The 22674-nt window shown below is 39.0% G+C and overlaps 1 protein-coding gene across 1 annotated transcript in view; it reads right to left on the reverse strand.

Moving 5' to 3' along the window:
- Window positions 1-11759, reverse strand: part of ABI3BP (ABI family member 3 binding protein) — a gene marked incomplete at its 5' end in the record, with an annotated part of 170381 nt that extends 158622 nt beyond the window's left edge. Inside the window, one exon of the mRNA XM_082487505.1 lies at window positions 11681-11759. Coding sequence (XP_082343631.1) covers window positions 11681-11759 — 79 coding nt within the window. The remainder of the gene's footprint in view (window positions 1-11680) is intronic.
- Window positions 11760-22674: the final 10915 nt, after the last annotated feature.

A 22674-nucleotide genomic window follows, 5' to 3' on the forward strand; every position in this document is an offset into this window, starting at 1 on the left:
ATTCTTAAATGTATGCAAGAATGTACTTAGTACCTTGCTACTGTCTAATGGGACTTTATTTCTATTTATATATCCCCCATTATGCTGTGTAAAGTTGAAACAGGCCTCTTTAAACTAATATGCATCAAAAGATGAAAATCAAATGGGATCATCCCTTCTCTGAAGTTATGATGGCTTTTCACTTCCAAAATTGCAACTATCATATGATCATGCAAAGTATCTGAGATCTGTGCTCAGAATCTTCTAATATCCAAGCCATACAGGACTTCAAATAGTGCAAGGATTAATAGCTTTGGATGTGCACTTGGCACTAGTGCTTGCAATATTCTATGTTTTAACTTTGGAATAAGTTCTGCACTTTTCAGAGAGACAGCTGATAAAGCAATTAAATAGAATCATAGAATCATAGAATCATAGAATCAGTGAGGTTGGAAGGGACCTTTAAGATCATCAAGTCCAACCATTAACCTACCCTGATAAAAACACCACCACTCCTAAACCATGTCCCTAAGCAGCTCATCTACCCTTTTCTTAAACACCTCCAGGGATGGTGAATCCACCACCTCTCTGGGCAGCTTATTCCAATGTTTAATAACCCTTTCAGTGAAAAAATGCTTCCTAACATCTAATCTAAACCTGCCCTGACATAACTTGAACCCATGTCTGGGTATATATCTGAAGCATACATAAGAACTCTTAGGTGTTGCTGTGTATCACATTCTAAACTCAGAAAGAATAAGCAAACTTCATCAGTTAACAAAACCAGTAATCAAATATGAAATGCTGTTACACTTTAAGAACTGTAATTTGGTCTTGTCAATGCTTTCAAGCCTATCAGCAAAGCTTTTAACCAGTTGTTCCCTTTCAGTTTAGAAATTTATCGACACAAACGAAAAAAAAATTAAAAGTTGGTCAGTGTTTCCAACAGAGCGGTCAAAATAAAGTGGTTTCACTTATGCGCTTGGTCTCCAAACTGAACATTCTCACACATGTCTATGACACTAGCTGGATACAGCTGAGTCCTACAAGGATTGATTCCAACTGCATATAGTTTTTCCAGCTGGAAAATGTATCTCATCTTGCACCATTAGACGAGATGGATCTCAAGGCTGATGATCCGTCTTCTTATGAAAAAAAAAAAAAAAAGTAACAGATTAAGAAAAATCACAGGTCACCCTTTTTATCTTCTATATTGTTCCACATTTGGAACATCTCTGCAAAGATTAAAGGAAAGCTTTCACAGTTCAAGAAAATGTCTGAAGAAAGAAGCAACAGACTTCAGTAAGTCTTTAATTAAAGAGGGTGAAAATAGACACCACTAATAAGAGATATACTTGATGATTTTAGGAAGTAATATGGAATTCCAAAATTTGGCAGAAATTATTTTTTTCAGTACTGTGAACACGTTGGGAAGCAGAGGCATTGTTAACTCATCTGAAGAAAACTAAAATATGAAGTAAATTGTTCTAAATCAATGAATTAGAAAAAATGGAAAACAAATACATTTAGAGTAAGTGTACAACATATAAATGCTATGTGTATGATTAAGGGAGTACTAAGATAAGTCACAGATATTTATTTTTGCTACTAAGAAAGTTTCATCTGTTTTCCCACCTATTTCCTTTCCTACCCAGGATGTGGCAGACAATATAGAGTTTATATGCTCTGACTATATTTCCAAATTCTTTATCCATTACAGCAGCTGCCCCATTTTCACGACATTGCCTTTTATCTACAGAGACGAAAGAAAGCACCAAGGAATAATCTCTACTTCTAACCCATCTTTCTATGTACATATTTACTTAAAAAAAAATTAAAATCTCCATCCAATGTTTTATTGAAAAAAAATAAAAATTCCACTAAAGAAAACACTGCCAGCTACACCAAAGGAAGGCTTATGCTAATTTTGGCGCAGGATAGGGGCTTGTACACCTATGCACAGACCCATCAGCTAGGCATTCTGTATATGATTGACTTTGCATTTTGACTTGTACTTCATTCAGGCATCTATCCAATTGCTCGTGGAGAATTTATGGTATGTAGAAAGTTATGTCTCTCATCTCTGATCTTGAAATGCAGTGTGCAGTAGATTACATTAATTCTCAAGAAATGTCTTCTGACTTAAGAATATATTAAGTAGATAAATACCGCTTCATGACTTCACAGAATTTTAAAATGAGATGGTATTTCCTGTGCTAATTTTGTTTGACAACTGACAAATATTTTAATGATACAAAAGCAAATTAATGGAAAAAAATATCTAGAAAAGCCAGGTCATGGAAAAAACTATTCACAATGCCTGAGACTTCTACTGTGAAATAGGGCATTGACAAAAAGGCCAATGGAATCCTGGGCTGCATAGGGAAGAGTGTGGCCAGTAGGTTGAAGGTGGTCATTCTCCCCCTCTACTCTGCACTGGTGAGGCCACAACTGGAATACCGTGTCCAGTTTTGGGCTCCCCAGTTCAAGAGGGACAGGGAACTGCTGGAGAGAGTCCAGCGAAGGGCAACTAAGATGGTTAAGGGCTTGGAGCATCTCCCTTATGAGGAAAGGCTGAGAGAGCTGGGACTCTTTAGCCTGGAGAAGAGAAGGCTGAGGGGAGACCTTATTAATGCTTACAAGTATCTAAAGGGTGGGTTGAAGGAGGATGGAGCCAGGCTCTTTTCAATGGTTCCCAGTGACAGGACGAGGGGTAATGGGCACAAGTTAGAACATAGGAAGTTCCGTTCAAATACACGGAAAATCTTCTTTACAGTGAGGGTGAGAGAGCAGTGGAACAGGCTGTCCAGGGAGGTTGTGGAGTCCCCTTCTCTGGAGATTTTCAAGACCCGCCTGGATGCAGTCCTGAGTAATGTGCTCTGGGCAATCCTGCTTTAGCAGGGGAGTTGGACTAGATGATCTCTCGAGGTCCCTTCCAACTCTGAAAACTCCGTGATTCCGTGATTCTGTGATAATTAAGAGTATCCATTTCCTTTGTGTGGTGGAGCATTTGTAATTTTTCTTCAGCCTTAATACGATGAACAACCTTACATTCCCTTCAAATAAATATACTAATAGCATATGACATCAATTACTAATTTCTGTAATTATTTCCAAGTGGAAAGGGAACACAATAAATTTCTGTTACATTATTGAGAAACTTTGCTTTCTAAGAATTTATTACTGCACATTAACAACATATGAATGCTTTTATCAGCTGCTATTTGACCACATTATTAAACCTGGGCAAGTACAGGGGTATTGATAAAAGCCTGGAATATTACAGTAAGTAAAATTTGACACAATGCATTTACCAAAAATGACCTAGATCCCACAACGACTCTGTGTGAAACCACCCTCATGACTCGCTTACTTGCATGCAAGTTTAGCCTAATTATAAATCTTCCATTAGAGCAAGAATCACAAAATCTGCCCAAAATTCAAAACAAGTTCTTTAGCTCAAAAAGTTTGCACTAGTGTTTCAATCCTTTAAAAATCTTGTTTATGACGTTTATACAAAGACTTGATAAACAGACAACATAAATTAACTACTCCACCATCACCAACTGAGTCACAGCAGATTTATCACCTACTAAGGAGCACTGAATAATTGACACGAGCAGGGAGACATTTTTATTAGAATTGCCAGATTTTGCCTTCCTCATAATTAAAAAAAAAAAAAAGCAGGAAGAAATGCTGAAGAGATGCAGTATTTATGTTTGTAATTTTATCATAGCATAGCTAAAAGCTGTTTCTCATCAGTACGGGGGCCAATAATGGACTATCAGTGTGAAGCAATTTCATAGTCATGTCCACAACAGTAAACAGCTGTTAATAAGCTTTATGACAAAAGAAGGAGACCTATTGATTCCAGCTGAACATGTAACCCCCTCACTTTTACCTAAGACAGCTCTTCTTCAAACTAAGAGAATTCATGGTTCTCAAACCTGACTGCTGGCATTTCCCTAACCGTATAATAAGCCATGCTTCAGCGTACACTGTGCTATAAATAAAAACTGTGCCCTGCCATTTAATCCAACCACTTCAGTGTTTGTGTGAGCCAGAGATAATGGAACTCTGCCAAAATTTTCAAGTCAGACAATACAGTTTTCTTCCTAATATTTGTATCCCAAAGCGCAATTTCTTACCGACTTGCAGACTACTGCGCCCATTCCTTTATTTTCAGCATATGTTTGTGCATGTTGTACAGACACACTGAGATTTAAAAAGAAAAGTGATAAGTGATAAGGTCTGAAGTCTTGCATTTTTCTCGCTGTGCATTTTTCTTGTTCATGTATAGGCTTGAACTGTAGCAATGAGGGAATCAAAACTGCCAGAAAATGTTTTCACTTCAAAGTCAGAAAACAACCTTCTGGGACATTTCAAGTTTACATATTTGTATTTTTGAACCAACCACAACTTTATGTGTTCTAAAATGATTCCAGAATTTTACATCATAGAAAGAAAAAGTTTATAATTAATATAAAGTAGAGGCAAGCAGCTGACTAAAGGAGAAAAGATTTTTCCCTATGCAAGTTCAAAAATAATGTTATCCCGCACACACTGCCAGTCCTCCTAAACTGGCCAGGTTCCCAAAGTATTAATTATGTAAACTCATATCAAGCACTCTGTGGCCATTTATAGATTCATGAACTAATGCCACAACTGCTGATGAGAGGAAAGAATATTGCAATCTCTTACTGCTTTATTGAATTGTGCTTTTACCGAGCAGATTTCAAGAACAGTGCAAAAACTTTAAATTCCACAAAAATGCAGAAATAACACTAACAAAGAAATTCCCTCACACTTTGCGAATCCATTTTGCCATTGACTCTCCAGCTTGAATGACAGCACTGAATTACAATCCCTTATTAAGTACCGACAGTAACACTCTAGTGTTAACACACTGCACACACACACTAAATAAATAAAAATCAAATCACACACAGAGGTTTAGGTACTTCATTATGTTGGGTTTTATTGAAGTGGACTTATTCACATGGAGCCCTGCTGCCTTGACACATTCATTCAAAGTAAACAGGATTTGCATAAAAAACATGGCTACAATTAGCCTAAGAAAAATCATGGATTCACTTGCCTCATTTATTTTTCTTCCAGAAAACACTCTAAATAATATTAAATCGCTACAAAGTGATGGATCTTAGCAACAACTCTAAAGTGTTTTCGAAAACAGAGGTTAGATTTTTGTCTACCAACTTCTGAACAAGTGCAGCAAATGCTCCTCCCCTCCAGACTGGGAGAAGACTAGCTTTCTTCTAATGAAAAGAAAGCATTCTGTACCTCCCAGCCTTTAGATCTAGTATCTCCAGTAGCTACTGCCTCAACTCTTTAACAGCATTTTATTCAGCAGCTCTGAAGTGGTGAAGACTCTGGGTTGACACTCTTAACGTGACCATCCTTACGTAACCTTGCCTGGATACCTGCACATTCTAATGACATCACTTTGGTTAAGCAATGAGTGCAAAAACATTTACTTCTGGTGACCATAATTACAATCACAACTTCATCAACAGTAGCAATTCACTTGGTCGTCCAAAAATTGACCTGTTTTTACTTCACCTTGACATGACACACTGGTTTGCTCAATTTGGGAGGCTTAAGTTTGATTTAGCCAAAGTATAACGGCGTATGATTGGTATGTTTTGAGGGACAGCTGTGCTGGGAAAGTTGGCCCAGGCCTTGCCCACACAAGGGTTTCATTCATGATGCTGCCAGTAGTCATTTTCACAAATGCTATCCTCACAGCAAAATAAGACAAATATATATTTCATAAAACAAACTTGTATTACATACATATTGGCCTGTATTGTAGAAAACACAAATTCTAACTAAGGGCATTTGAATTACGGCCTGTCAGGCAAGCCTGGGCGGCATCTGGCCTGGTTCTGGCTGCCCTCTTCCACTTGGGAGCAAACTGGGCTGTTTTGCTAATGGCACCTATTTTAGGCCACTGCCTTTCCAGAACACCGATACCTGTGTCTCTTCACACCAACATTCAATGTGACATTGCTGCATAATCCATGCTAGTGAGTAAGTCTCCAACCATCTCCTGCAAAAGGCAGTAGTCAAGAACACTCCACAGCAACAAATTTATCCAGGTTACCAACAATTTCAAGCCTGCACTTGAATTTCCCCAAGGAAAAGAAATCCACTAGGAGCTGTATGAACAGTTCTGACTACGGCAGGTCACTGCTAGCCATTTTTCCCCCTGGAGGAGACAAAGCTTTCTGTTTGCACATGTAATATGTAGCACGCACCTGGTTAAGTCCAAACACTCCAAAGGAGCCTCAGACCCATTGACCATTCACAGTACCACCGGTCAATAGATATACAGACTATACTATCGATATACAGTAGGCCTGGCCAAAGAGCAGCAGCAAGATTTAGCCCGTAGCTCTCCCCTCAAGTGATTATGTAGCTTGCCCTGCTGGAATGGCTAGAATCAAAAGATTACAAGCAGGAGGACTGAAAAAATAATAGTCAGAAAGAGATACTTTGGAACATTAAAATTAAAATGAAGAGGTGGAAGGTTCTACAGATTACCCAGCAGTGAGATCATTTTAGAGGCATTCATACGCTATGGAGTTTAATCCTGGTGGAATCCACCCATATGTATCATCACACTGTCACACCACTGCCTGTGCCAGTATAAAAATGGAATTCTGGTATTACAGATTATCTTTGAACTCGGAAGCCTGACACTCAATACTGGCTTTTGATATGGTTTTGTGCAATCCTAGAACACAACTGTCTGCATGATAAGATAACTTTGATTAAATGGGCTGCTATAATGGCAACATTCTTATGGGTTGTTTTCATTTTCAGCAAAGAACGAGCCAAATTTGCCATGACATATCTACTGACTGAAAACCCTAGCCACTCAATTATACCAGATAAAGGAACCCTTTGAAATTTCTCATAGGAATTTATTGTCATTTACGTGCCACTAAACATAAAAAATATATTTCACACAAATCAAACTGATATTGTACTTCTCTTTCCAGACACCAAAAAAAAAAAATTACATTCAATAGTTTTGTCCAAACTGGCCCTCTTTCATTAGCATATGTTTTTTTAAGGTTAATGCATTGTGTATTTTGAAAAATAGTTCCCGGAAAGATGTTTTGTAAACCAGAAAAAAAATAACAAACAAACCACATGTCATTTCACTCTTTTTGTGATATTTTGATATGCCAGCTTCATTATACGTTCAAAAAAAAAAAAAAACAACAACTTCCAGGAGACTTTTCCCTGACTTACAGTTTCTGCCCTGCTATCCTACAACTACCAAAGGGGTGCTGTTGAGGAGGGAGGTGGCACAAAAGTTTAAAGATTAAGGTTCGTCTGTTGCAGTATAGTGACTGTGATACATTGAAATAACTCAACGTTGTTTTAACTGCTTGACACCAGTAAGTGAAAACACATGCGGAGTTTAACCTCTGGTTAGGAAGAAGTATTACATAACATAGCATAGCCAGAAAATTTAGCTATGAATAAAATTAGCCCATTCCTGTCACAAATGTCAACGGTAAGTTTGGAAGTATACTGTAAATATAGCATTCACGCTCAAAGGCATGTCAGTTATAATTACAATAAATACAAACCTTAGCTAGCAGTTATCTACAACATTTTCTAACATTCCTGTATACTTACAAAAAAAAAACCCCAAACCACAACCTTAGGGTAAAACTATTATTTTTTCCTTCATATTCCCACAGTTGAGAACTGTAGGAAAAAAAAGTTTTGGATCTAGTTCTACCTACATGAGTCTGTAAATCAAGCTCTTTCACATAGTCCCATAAGGAACGTCAAGTCTGTACTCTTTTTCCCTAAGAAGGCAGCAACCAGGAGGAAGGTGAATTAAGGTTTCCTGTGGCCTTCCTGGAAAGCAGAACAGGACAGGCCTGAATCCTGGAAAGCAGAACAAGGATGGGCCTGAATTCCAATCTACCTGATGACTAATTCAAATAGCAGGAAAACCACAGAGGTCAGAAACATGGGGAAGAAAAACCCAAACCAAACCAGAAAAACATTTAGACTCTTCTTTTTAAAAACTTCATAAAACTGTAAGTTTATAAAAAGGGATCAACCCCAAATTCTTTTCAGCTCTAACAAAGAAAAACAGAACATGAACATACACAAAAGCTATCAGAAATGAGATTATAGTGAAAAAGTACATTTCTATGCACATCTGTGTTGTAACTGGAAAGTCAACTGGCAAAATAAAAAACATGAAATGCTCTTTTACCAAACACTAAGAACTTGTCCCACAACTGTTGCCTTCAACATTTCTATCAAGTCCAGCTGGAAAGATGACAGTGAAACACGGTTTACAAGGCAGTACAATCTTGTGGATTATGTCCTGTAACTTGTTTATTCTTGGTTCTGTGGCTTTGCTTCTTAATCTCCCTCTCAGATTCAGGATGCTCTGCTTACCAACTGCTTCTCTAAGTCAAGACCTTTGTCTGTACTAAATTCCTGTCTAGAGAGACGATGCTGCATTCTTCAAGGATGGAACGTTTCTGTTACGCAAAATCATAAAAATTAGAGAAAGTATGACAAGTTATAACTCTGGCACCTATGCATTGCAACTGTTTCTACCCATCATTAAAATATTTCAAGTACAACAGTGCTGAACTGAAAAATTGAATGTTGGATGGCACTGGCATAGTGGCAGAAAGGAAGAGACAAAAATAAGTGGGAAATGTCCAAGTCTCTCTTCTTTCTGATGAAAAAGAAAGCTTTAGAAGCTGGATAAAGTTGAAGGGACAGTGGCTCAAATACTTGATAAAAGACCACCCCTAATCATATCATCATTTCCCGCCCCTCACATAGTCTCCATAGGCACTGACTACACAATTTTCTTAGCAGCTGATCCCTCAAACAGAAACTCAGGAAACACAAACATGACTGTAAAAAAAGCAATGCCTCCACAGTAGAACAAAATATTCACCAACCTTCCCTTTCCAATTACATTGCCTTTACTTATGTCTGTAAAATCTTAACGTAGAAAGAATCTGAATTATGACACAGCTTGTAACTTCCTCATCACTTGTCATTTGCTCCAGTAAATGTGACAAAGAACTGCAAGAGACAGAGTCTTCACCTGTACTTAGGGCACTAGACTAGGACCGGGTATAAGTAGACGCCTATTTTCTGTACAGGCAAAACTATTATAATACAGGATACACAGAAGCAGCATAAAGTTTCCACTGGACATTTTAACTGATATTTCCCTGATTTTGACTCCTTGAGTCATGCTGGAATCGTTTCCAAATTATTCCTCCAACAGTGCCTTAACTTTTGAAGTAAAAATAATTAAACAAGGAATTTGTCAATAAAGAACACTCTTTTGAAAACAGCAACAACATTTTCTTTGTCATTCTAGTCAAACACACACTTGTGGAGGTCAAAGTATAAAAATACATGGGAAGGGGAGTCATGTGTGTTCCAGCCCTCGCACACAATCTCTCAAACAGCTCTGGAAGTCACTGACATCCAAAGGGTGTACTGGCTTTGTTCCTTTGCAGCTACAGGAGGCAAGTTGTTCCTTCCACCTTGTATCACTGAAAGGAAATCCCAGGCCACGAGACCAGAGATCAGTGTGTTTCACCTCCTGGAGAGAAGACTTGAGTGCTACAAGTCCAAAGCAGTAGTAAGAACGTCAAGATTTACACTGATAATCTGTTCACAGGAGTACCTGCACCACCAGAAAGTGAGTTTGGCGTGATTTTTCTCCATTGTTATGAAATTGATTCTACTGTTCCCCATAGGGCAGGAGTGACTCTGGATCCTGAGTTACATGGTTCATGACTTGAAGAGCACAAGAATTCACTGGAATTTAAGCTTGTTTAGCAGAGCAGAGAAGCCCTCTTAACAGAATACTACCATATCCTCATTTTATAAATACTTAAAGATCCAAACATGTACTTTGCTTATGAAAAAATTCTGTACTCCCTATCAAACAAGAGAGAATTGTATAAAAAGACAATCTTTTGAACAGTTCCAGATAACAGCTAGATACCAATACATTTGTTTCTTCAATGCAGTCCAATGTAAAGACCCAAGAGGCAGCTGCAAACAAAAGAATTAGACTGATCTTTCCACACTGCAATGGGACAATCTTTAAAAAGCTATTTCATCAAAAAGAAATGAAGTTTCCACCTGTAGCTATATGCATTTGGCAAACAGAACTTCACTTCTGCAATGTTATTTTAGGACAGGAAAAAAAAAAAATGCATCCCAGAGTTAATCTCCCACTGACTGAAGTGGATCAGTAGCTTTGACTGAATTTCACAGTTAACATAAATTTACAGCCACTGCTCTGTGGTAGTAAGCAGAAAGTCCAGTGCAACCATTTAAAAAGACAAGCACCAGAAAAGCTCCTTCCCTCAAAGTAGGAAATACATACAAGGTTCCTCCTGTTCAACATAATCCTCCCCTATGAAAACTGCTACAGTAGTTTACTTATAGATTGCTTTTTTGATAAAACTAAGGTCTTACAGACTTCTTGACTTGAACAACAACTGCATATCTATCTGTTACTCAAACTACACATTGCCCCCCTATTAGCAGAATGCTGAAACCCACACTGGCTGCAGAAGATGAGCTTAAAAAAAAAAAAAAAAAGAAAAAGAAAAAAGAAATCTTTAAAAAAAAGTCTCTCGGGGAGGGGCGTGGGGTGAAAAATTACCTCTTCTTCCCAAAACACTTTTAGGTTCCCCATCTATGAAACAGAATCGCCTGTTAGCCCTCACAGTGCTAATTTCTTAATAGATGTTCTCATAAGGAACTAAATCACAGCTTCCTTTCTAAACGTTACTGGTTGCAAGAGACTGCAGATGTAAAATGCATTACAAAGCACAGTGGACTCAGGCAAGCACTTCTATAAAGTAAGAGCAATATGTGCAGTACAGAAACAGTTGTGAAAGTGCTGTTTTAATGCCAAGGTACTACAAAGTGTTTTCCAATCTAGATATAGAAATATTCTTTTCATTTTATGCTATGACTATTCTTCCCGCAGTAATACAATACTAGTAAAATGCCAAAGTTACATGGGTCACATTAGCAAGGAAGATATCCCTGCCAGCTTTGCAGATCTACAGGACTTCCAGACTCCAGGAGAAAGAAATAGTTAAACAAATATTCACACAGGTTTAGAGGATTTTTTTCTTCTTGTGGAAGTTTTAATAAATCATATTTCTCTCCCTTAAAATGCACGCAACCTGACCTACAAAAGTCAATTCCTATTCAATTGTTAAGAATGGATATAAAGGAAAAGCACAAAAATTCTTTCACGACAGAACTGAAATCTTCCACCAACATCACAAGGTGCTTCTAAGTCACATTTTCTTTAAGATCTTAAACCACAAACCTGCACAATGCTGTCTAAATCATTATAAAATCATTAAATACAGTTACTTTGTTTCATGGTACTTCTCACTAGAGTCACAATATCCCATGAAAACTTTTAAGCTTGTTTAATTCAAGAGCTTAAAAATTACTCTTTTGTACCTGGACCTTGCCCTGTTGACTGATCTTCTTTCATCTTTTCCATTATCTTTAATCATTCCTAACACGTTGAGAGCAAATTTCCACAGCAAAACACAAGCATTAAAAAACAAAAAGCCCCAGAACAGAAAAACAAACAAAAACCCAGAAAGTTGTCATAGCTACTTGCCTCTTGGCAATTTCTGAGCATTTCCCAGGTTTAGTGCAATATATCCACAGAAAAGAAGAAAGACCAATCTTGACAACATGGTCACAAACCCAACCTCGCACTGGGAATGATTCTGACAGGTATCACACAAAAGTACTGCAGCAGCATTTAAGTGAACTGTTCTCTCTGTGACAAGAGGCAGCAACACTTTGACACAAGCTTCGTTTACACAGTGGGAGGAGACAGGATGACATCATTCATTCCCACTGGAAAAGGAGAATTAGCATTAAAAAAGATTATCAGGCTCCCCCTAAAATAATCTTCTGGGGTTTATTACAAGGTCTTTCCACATCTCAGGATAAGAGATTACCATTTGAACACTTAAATTGCATGCAAATAAAACCAGGTATATCAAAACTCCCATTAACTAAAAATTGCTGAGAGACATTTCACTGTTTTATCCAAGAAAGCTGCACTTAAAATGCAAAAATAACATTTGCAGTACTCAAAAAACTGTTTGCTATATTGAAGTCAGTATTTTTGCAATCTCAAGATTTTGCTTAAGAATAATTCAGGCTAGATGTGGCTTTCATCCAGGCAAAATAAATGCTAGTTTCATTTGACATGACATTATAAACAGGTGTGATAAATATTTATTCAGAAAAAAAAATCTGTGTTTGAAAAAACAAAATGTCATTTTTTCACTTGTATCTGATTTTTGCAATTTAAAAATATTTTATATTTTCTCCTTTCATACATGTCTGGTGAGTTAATGGGCACAATGCACATTGAAAGCAAAAAGGCAATGAATCTCCTTTCAGGGGCTAGATCCTCCCACCAGTTACATAACTGTAATTTAAAAAGAAATTCCATTATTCCATTAAAAGCTGTTTCACTCAATGTTTACAATGAGGATGCTAAGAACAGAATTTGGTCCTGCTAACAATTGAGAAGGTGGGAAGGAAAGGGTGAAGTAGAAGAAAAAAGTTACAACTGAATAAGGAAGAATTTAGTCTCAGTATCTGGAAAACATTCCAAAAGAGATTAAATCTATTCAACTAAGTAGGGATGTCTCTCTCTCCCTAAAAAAAAAAAAAAAAAAAAAAAACAAAAACAACCCAAACCAACAACCCCCCCCAAAACTAAAAAAAAAACCCAAACCCAAAGACACCCACCCTCCCCCCTCAAAAAAAACAACAAAAAAAAACCCAAACCCAAACTAGTCTGCAAAAAGAAAAAAAAAAAAAAAAACCACAACAACCACCAAAACCTAACAAATCCAATACTTGCAATATGTAAAGCTCTTCATTATGCGTGGTCTGTTCCCACTTGCATGGACCTGACATCGTCCTACTTTCATAAAGTGTTCCATAAGAACAGAAAAATCATAGCATTAGTGCCTGGTCTGGGAAGAAATAAAGTAGTTTAAAATAAAAGGGTAATATATTAAAGCATACAAGATCATTTCTTAAAAAACAACAACAACAACAAAAAAAACAAACAAAAAACAGTTTAGTACTATACTTAAAAGATCCCACATACTCAATACTTCAGGAAGAACTTCAAAACAGAAGCCAACAGTAATGGTCCTACAGACAAAACCAAGGAAATTCAAGCTCTTCTAACCAGTATGGACAGCACACAGCTGCAACAAAATCAGTTTGACAGTAGAAATGTTTTCAAGCCTGATCACATCCTCTTAATTCTGACATAAGGAAATCTTTTTCTGATTTGCTAACTCAAATCTGGCAATAGAGAGTTGGAAGTCAATATTATAGACAGACCCCCCAAAAAACCCAAACATTATTTGCCTCATGAATCTTTGGGAGGATTCAGATAAGCACACTATGAACAGACAAATGCAATAGGTACAATTTGGATAAGATGAAAAGGTGTTTAAAAGGCCATACTGTTAGACAGGAGTCTCCCAAAACACTGACCACACCTGATGGCAAGAGAGTTTCAAATGACAGAAAGCTGGATACACAGAGCAAATGTGCCATTCTTCTTTTTTCGGTTGAAATACTGTTTTCAAAAATGTTCCAGACAGTACATTCTATTTTTTCCTCTTCAAAATTAAAAATAAGAAATCAATCATTTGATGGAGTAGTCTCTCAGGAGAAGTAACGGGAAAAATTACTTGTTGCTCACACAGAGCCATCTTTGTATTACTGTGTAGTGGACTCTACTGGTTTGTCTTATGGCAAATCCACTCTACTTTTAAAGATTATAAAACACCTTTCAAAAAATATACAAAGGCCAACTTTTATTCAGAAAAATCTTAGTGAAACATAATAGTTATTTGGCTACGTAACAAAATGGGTTTTATCAGCCCTCTCTCAGACATAAATATATACCTGTTCCTACTTTCATAACCACTGCTTCTCCGCTGCCAGTTACACCTTTCCTCTTCCTCCTGTGCATTATCCAAACACTTCTTGGTGTGATGTGCCATAGAGACATTTAACCCTCCCCTTGAAACCTTGGCAGAATATCCAGGTCCCTTTCCCGCTGATCATTCCTGTAGAAAACAGCTCTGCTCAGCCCAGAGTTCAAAAACCTACGTCATGATGCATTTCCTTCTGTCTTACCAAGCATATGCTTCATCAGTGGCAATTATGGTTCAATAAGCAGATGCAAGTGTAAATTTCTGTCAAATATATGCCAAGTCCAAAAATCAGTAAAATAATACTCTCTTATACTTCTCCAATATGCTCCCCATATCTGTATCATCTATGTGATCAGTGATTTTGTCCACTTATTTTCTTACAGAACTGTCCTAGGAAAGGTCATATAACCTCTGTTATATGAAAAATGAAAAAAAACACACCATCTTCTGCTTTCCTCTTTCCTGAATACTTCTGCTGTTCACTGGATGCTGACTAACATGGGAACAGAAGGGAGTTCCTGGGACTTCAAGCACTATCCTGCACTACTGGATGCTTCTGTAATGCTGTTCAGGTATCAGATTTCTCCCTCTTGTTGGAGGGCTGCTCCACAATTTCCATTTAAACAGAGACAGCATCTGGTTTCAGTTCACAGAAATAAAAATTCTATGTCACTCTTCACAGCAGAAATTATCTAACCCAGAAGTTCCTCAGGTTTCTCTCATCCACACAAACCTGGCATTATATTACCCATCCTTTGACTCCTCAGAAGGGAAAGATTAAACAAAGAAGATTCAGTTAATGACTGTTTTGTGTTATTATACCTTTAGTACAAAAGGCAAGAAAACCAAGATAACTACAGTTATGAAAAGTCTCAAACATCAAATTTGTTCAGGAAAAGTCAAAACCTCTGATTGCCTAATGACTCCTCCTCTTCAGCACCAAATTAAACACTTAGGTAACAAAGTGAAGTACTCAAAAGTTTACATGCTTACCTTAACTTCAACTGAGTGTCTCTGGGGTAGATCTCAAAACCTGAGATTCCAACAAGATGGTATCACAGCTAGTCTGCAAGCAGAACAGACCTTTTCAAGTTCTATTTTAATAGTTCCCAGACCAGCAAGTACAGTGAAAACAAGAATATGGGAAGTAAACGAAAAAAAAAAGGGGGGGGGTGGGGGTGGAGGGGGGGAAGGAGAGGGGGGAGAGCAGGAGACAGGATTTTACATTTTGTTTCCAAATACGAATATGCTTTTGTTGAGATTTGGGCTCAGTTCCAATTCCCCTATCATTCCTGATTATTTTGACAAGCAAAAGCCAAGGTGACTCAACTCCTTACTGTTCTAATTTAAAGCAGGAAGAGTGTGTAAAGCATAACTTTAAAAAACAAAATCCTACCGTTATTCTGAAAAGCACAATAATGCCGTACTAAGCTCTCTAAGAGTAAGGAATTGCAGATCAAGTGTACTGCAAGCCTTTTTTCACAGCATAGCTGGTTGGCACTGTACTTTTCACTAGTGCTGTCAATTATATGAGAATTGCCTTTGTCATAAAATATGCTATATAAATATTAATTATAATTGTCATTCTCTTGCGTATGAGTCAATTATTGGACTCTTTTTCTTATAAATGTCACGGGATCTTCTCTAAAGGCCTTCAGGAAAAGAGAGATGCCAAAGAACATTCTTTCAGATGCGTTGCTTGAAAAAAGAAAAAGAAAAAAAGAAAAATCTTAACCCTACTTTCTGAAAGTCTGCAATTACTTCTTTCCCACTCCCTCACTCTTACTTTGATGAGCAAACATTTGAACTGTCAGTCTATCAAAAACGCATATGACCGTATGCTAATATCTTAGTCAAAAGGTAAGACGTATCTCATTTGGCAGCATAAAAATGACAGACAATGTCAGTACATTCTAGTATCCTGATCCCAAACTGAGTTTCAGATCTCCGAATGAATGGGATGAGAGACAAAGTGAAAGGAAGACAGTCAGTCAAAAGGGATGGACATAACAGCCGGTTCTTGTGACATTTTGTTACATAGTTCGACAAACTGTTCCAGCACTCACTCATTTGACACTTGTAATTTCAGACAGTGACTCATCTTTACTAACAGGCTGTGCATTTCACCAAAGTTTTGCATGACACAGACTGAGGTAACAAAAGCATCTATTCAGCTTCTCTATGAATTTATCAGCTTATCTTATTGTTCCTTTTGTAACTCAAATAACCTAGTACTCTCACTTCTGCGGTTTCAACAACATCATCATGACCTACCATATGGAGAATCAGTGTGATTCCAGGTTCTCAACTCTGCCACTCCTCCCCAATCTCACTATTGTGTATTATTTTATTTGGTGCTTATTTAGACTTTTTTAATTATTTCATAACAGTCAGGTCTGGTCTTGAAAGACTCCAAGGAAGGAGCCTGCACGGTCTCATGAGGCACCTGCTCCATTGCCTCTCCACCGTCAGGGGGAAAACATTTTTCCCTTATAACCAGTCTAACCCTCCCATGTTTCAACTTGTGCCGTTTGCTCTCATGCTCCGAATACGCAACACTGTGAGAAGATTAGCTCTGTCTTCTTGGCAACCTCCTTGGAAGCACTGAGAGGGCTGCTGTTAGGTCCCCTGAAGCTGCCTCTTCTCCTGACTGAAGAAGTCCCATTCCCTTAGACTGTTTTCACAGAGCAAGTGCTCCAGACCCTAACCATCTTGGTTGCCCTTCGCTGGACTTGCTCCAGTTTATTGATGTCTGCCCTGTATTTGGAGGCACAGTGAGAGATTAGTACTGGACACTATCTAGATACGTGATCCAATAAGCGATGAGTAGTGGGGGACAATTACTTCCCTCAATCTACTGGCCATGCTTCTTCTGTTCATACAGCCCAGGACACCGGTGACCTGCCTTGCTGCCAGGGCCCACTGCTGGCTCCTGTGCAGCCTGCTCCCCACCAAGATCCCCAAGTCCTTTTCAGCAGAGCTGCTCCTCAACCAGTCAGTCCCCAGGCTGTATCGTTGTAGGGGTTATTCCCACCCAGATACAGGACTTTGCAGTTGTGCTTGCTGAATTTCTTAAGGTTCCTGTCAGCCCATTCCTCCAGCCTGCCTAGGTCCCTCCAGCCCTGCCCTCAAGAACATAGCATCATAGAATGCCATGGGCAAGGACACCTGACATTAGACCAGGTTGCTCAAAGCCCCATCCAGCCTGGTCTTTAACACTTCCAGGGATGGGGCATCCACAACTTCCCTCGGCAACCTGTTCCAGTTCCCCACTACCCTCAGAGTGAAAATTTTTTCCCGATACCTAATCTAAACCTACCCTCTTCCAGTTTGGAGCCATTACCTCTTGTCCTATTGCTACATGCCCTTGTAAAAAGTCCCTCCTCAGCTTTCTTGTAGGCCCCCTTCAGACACTGGAAGGCTGCTATAAGGTCTCCCTGGAGCCTTCTCTTCTCTAGGCTGAACAACCCCAACTCTCTCAGCTTGTCTTCATAGGAGAGGTGCTCCAGCCCTCTGATCATCTTCGTGGGCCTCCTCTGGACCCACTCCAACAGGTCCACGTACTTTTTATGTTGGGAGTCCCCAGAGCTTAGGGTGGGGTCTCATGAAAGTAGAGTAGAGGGACAGAATCACCTCCCCTCAACCTGCTGGCCACACTTCTTTTGATGCAGCCCAGGATGCAGTTGGCTTTCTGGGCTGTGAGCTCACATTGCTAGCTCATGCTGAGCTTCTCATCTACCAACACCCCCAAGTCCTTCTCCTCAGGGCTGCTCTCAATCCATTCTCTGCCCAACCTGCATTTGTGCTTGGGATTGCCCTGGCCCAGGTGCAGGACCTTGCACTTGGCCTCGTTGAATTTCATGAGGTTCTTACAGGCCCACCTCTCAAGCCTGTCCAGGTCCCTCTGGATGACATCCCTCCCCTCCAGCATGTCAACTGTACCACACAGCTTGGTGTCATCTGCATACTTGCTGAGGGTGCACTAAGTCCCTCTGTCCATGTTGCCAACAAAGATGTTAAACAGTACCAGTGTCAGTATCAACCCCTGAGGAACATCGCTCATCATTGCTCGCAATTTGTTGAGTGCAACCATCCAGCCTGTTCCTTATCCACCAAGTGGTCCATCAGTTAAATCCATGTCTCTCCAATTTTGAGATAAGGATGTCATGCAGGACAAACGCTTTGCACAAGTCCAGGTAGATGATGTCAGTTGCTCTTCCCTTATCCACCAACACTGTAACGCCCTCACAGGCGGCCACCAAAATTTTCAGGCACGATTTTCCCTTAGTGAAGCCATGTTGGCTGTCTTCAATCACCTCCTTATTTTCCACGTGCCTTAGCAGAGTTTCCAGGAGGATCTGCTCCATGACCTTGCAGGGCACAGAGGTGATCCCAGTTTTGTGTTGCCTGAAAACTGGGCAAGAGTCCACTCTGTCACCTCCTCTAGGTTACTGACAAAGATGTTAAAAGGACAGGTCCTAAGATAAGCACCTGTGATACTCCACTTGTTACCAGCATCTAGGTAGCATATGATCCATTAACTACTGCCCTCTGAACCCAAACATCCAACCACTTAATTACTCAAATAGTTGATCACGCTCTGTATGAGCCACTTAGATGTATACTCCATAAAATACACTGTGTGCTACAATATATATTTAAAAATACTATCAAGAAACCAGCTTCTTTGAGCAAGTACCCAATACATTTAATATTTGTTTCAAGGTTTCCTCATCTGAAGCCTTCTCCTTCATTGTTTCACCTTAACAGAAATAAATCTGCCTAACCTCATAGAGCTCCTATAGCAAAAACCTAGCCTGTCCTTTGGAGCACTATGTAGTTACTTAGTACTGAAGACACTGCTGCCTGTGAAGAAAACCACCTTCATCTTTTCTGCCATCAACACATTTGTGCCACTTGAGATAACTAACACAAATACAGCCTTTCTATTATTGGATTACTCTCCAACATTCCTTCCAAACATGTTCTGTCTATGCCTCTCCTGCCATCATATCTCTAAATAGTTACCACTGTCTGCTTAAACAGAATCTGATTAAACTGAAATGCAGGCAGAAGCAAGGAGCAAAACACAGAAAGGCACGTCACAGCAATGAGCATCTCCAACACAGGAATTGCATAGATCAAAAATATTTTAGTGTATATTGATTTTCGTGGGATTAGGATGAATTTAGAATATCCTAAATTACTCTGGATTATAATTGAATTACTCTAAACATGCTTAAAATGTGAGCAAAGCCTTGAGGCACCAGTTCTATTTTAGATAGATTGCTTTAGAAAATAGTCTTAATAATCCATGCTGTACTGAGCCTCAGTCTTTCAACGTTTCATTACAATCTTCCACTGCAGAAGTTAGCCTCTTCTGGTCTCTTTTGGTCTCTCTCCACAGTATTTTCTGATTCGTGAAAATAATCTAAGATCACAGTCTGGATTAGTGAACTCAGATGTGAAGTCTGGAGTCTATTACTGCACACCAGGATAGGATACAAAATGTCTGGTTTTACATTTAGAACTTGAATGTTGATGCCAATGGCAATTTTATTGTGATGTCTGTCTTTAGTACAGATCAGCAGGAGCACCTACCTCTGAATATAGTAATGAAGCACTAGTGATTGACTGCTCTGATGTTTGCCAAGTTATACTATAGTGAGTTTGCACAGGAATGAATACCACATGTCATATCACATATTTCTGATACAGATTTAGTTTATTTCCTATTATTGCCACCAGACAAACTACTATGCCACAAAGAATGGTACCACTTCCTCACTGCTAAGTCACATCTTTGTCAAGTACTTCTCTGACTTCCTCCTCTAAATCACTTCAAAGAGATACAACATGCTTTCCTCTTTCTCAACCCATCCACAAATTGTCTGTGCCCTAGGCTTGTAACTTGGGAGTATTCCTTACCCGCTTTTAACAGAGTCTTCCAATTCCTACCTGAACCCTAAGTCCAAGCTCCGAAAACTCCGCATCAGCGATGCCACTTTTGGACGCTAGGGTGCACCCTCGAGACAACTTTTAGCCACCCGAGCGCCTTCTAACCTTTGTTGAGCCCCAAACCCCTCTAATCAACAGAGTTATTAATTACACAGAAAGTCTTTGGAGAGAACAAGGAAGCAGGTGAGTGAAGTAGCTGGGACTGGGATACAGCATTTTATGTCAACGTCAACAAACATGACTGTGCTTCAAAACTTAGGGATGACCAATAACTATCTGCCAGCTTTTTACACCAAGGTTCCAGCCAGCAAGTGTCCACAGAGCACACTGCAGAGCTGCAAGACTTAGCTCTCGAGGAGGCTGGTAAGCACACTGAAGCACCAGGAGAACAAGATTTCAAGAGGCGTATGGTTGTACTTGTATGGTGCTGCCCTACACAAAATAATCCATGCCTCTCAGAAAGGCTAACAAGCTTGGACATGGTGCTACTAATCAAATTGCTTCTCCACGCGATGCACTACAGCCAGTATACCCACAGACTGCAAGCAGCTACTACCAAAACCTGCAAGTTCTGTTGGGTTTTTTTTTTTTGGTCTCTTTGTTTCATGATGTCCTCCAGCATGAGCTCCAAAGACAGAATGGAGATGGAGACGGAGACTAAACTGCTCTTTGGATAAAGATGTTAGCCCTTATATCAAGGCAGTGCAAAAAAGCATACAAAGCTATTGCCTTTGTTCTTTGACTTAGAAAAATTTATTCTCTCCATGGCTGTCAGCTCAATTCATCACAGAAAAAAAAAAAAAAAAGAAAGCATCAAAGTATAACTCTAAGTTTTGCCTCACTAGAGTTGGGGCACTGAATTAAATATAACTAAGTACTGACTCTGGCCCACTCCAGGAGCAGCAGGTGCAGCCTTAAGCTGTGCCTATTTCCCTCTCCCCTCCCTTTCCCTACATCAATCATTCAAACATTCTGACAAAGCCAGGGGAAACCCTGGAAATAACTAGAGCAAATAAAAGCAAAACATTGTTAACTTTTATGAAGATCAGTGAAGTCGTCTCAAAGTTGGAAGAAGGCAACCAGATTCTCATTTTTATTAAAGGATACTTATTTTCTTGGCATAAGAAAACTATGTCTTTGGCTAGGATGCAGAGATTTGATGAATGTATGCAAAGACAGGAGGGAAATAATTCATATTTGTTCCCCTCTCCTTATGAGTCATTTTGGCCTAAAATACATCTTCCAGAAACTTTTTGGCTGAATTTGGCTATATTAGTCTACAATCAACATCAGCAGGCTTATCAAGTTCAGAATACTGTGAACAACTTTCAAGTGTGGTTGCTTGTCACCACTGTGCACAGAATTTAAACATGTAAAAAACCCTACAATCTGTACACTTCATTTTCAGCTGAACAAGACAGCTAATGGTCAACAGAACTACATTATTCTAAAGTACACAGCAAATAATTCATAATGTCCATATTCATACCTTTAGTTGTTATAATTCTCCTCTGTACCCAGGGACAGAAAAAAAGAAGGTGTATTATATGAAGATTAAAATAACAGTGCATATGCAATTTATTTGGAGCAAACTAAACAAAAAAACCCTGTAAGTGCAGATGTTCTGTCTTTAAAAAAAAAATTATTTGCATGCCAATCTTAGAGCAAGTATTTTACAACTATAAGTCTAAGCAAAACAACTCTAAAACATTATAGTCTACATAATGACAAAGCATGTTATCTGCAGATGAAAGGGCTTACGTTTCCCTTGAAAAATTAACAGCACCTGCACATTTCCAGCAGGTAGCTCTCAAATGTCTGTTGGAAGATTTCTTTAATGTCAAGAACGGTGCTTAGCTTTAGCAAACAGTGCAGCCCAAAAGAAATAGCTTTATACAGCCAAACAGTGAATCAGGCCCAACATCCTTGCTTTAAGTATTTCAAGAGAGAAGGGGAATTGCTTAATACTAGTCTTAACCTGGTGTCATTGACCAAATGGCCACCAGGAGCTACAGTGGGTTACACGCACATGTTGACCTTATCTCCCAATTCAGTTTCATCTGAATATAGTCCAGTTTGTGCTATGCAAGACATCCCCATGACATGAACAAAATATAAGCAGGGACAATCAGGAGATTTTCCTTCAAGGCATTCTCCTGATCTCAAATAAGGTATGAATATATATACGTAAAAAATAAACCAGTGTATTACCTAACAGGAAAAGTAAATATTGCTCTGGAGAACACAATCTTTTCCATAATTCTTAAATTTAAAATACTATTAACAGCTAAAGAAATTCAGAAGCCTTCCTTTCCCTAAATGAAAAGGTATTGCATTAGATTGCACAGTGCAAGGTAGTTATAATATCACATGCTCAAGAAGAAACCCAATTTGCTCATTGTGTAACACTATTTAATCCTTTATTATGTGATGACTTCACCAAAAAATGCTATTATTGTCCGATGTGATGTGTCTTCTTCAACCTATTCACCAATGACCTGGATGAGGGGACAGAGTGTACCCTCAGCAAGTTTGCTAATGACACAAAGTTGGGAGGACTGGCTGACAGTGCCTGACACCAGAAGACTGTGCTGCCATTCAGCGAGACCCAGACAGGCTAGAGTTGGGCGGAGAGGAACTTCATGAAATTCAACAAGGGCAAGTGTAG

The sequence above is a fragment of the Vanellus vanellus genome (assembly GCF_965231255.1).
Source record: "Vanellus vanellus genome assembly, chromosome: 1".
Classification (NCBI taxonomy): domain Eukaryota; kingdom Metazoa; phylum Chordata; class Aves; order Charadriiformes; family Charadriidae; genus Vanellus; species Vanellus vanellus.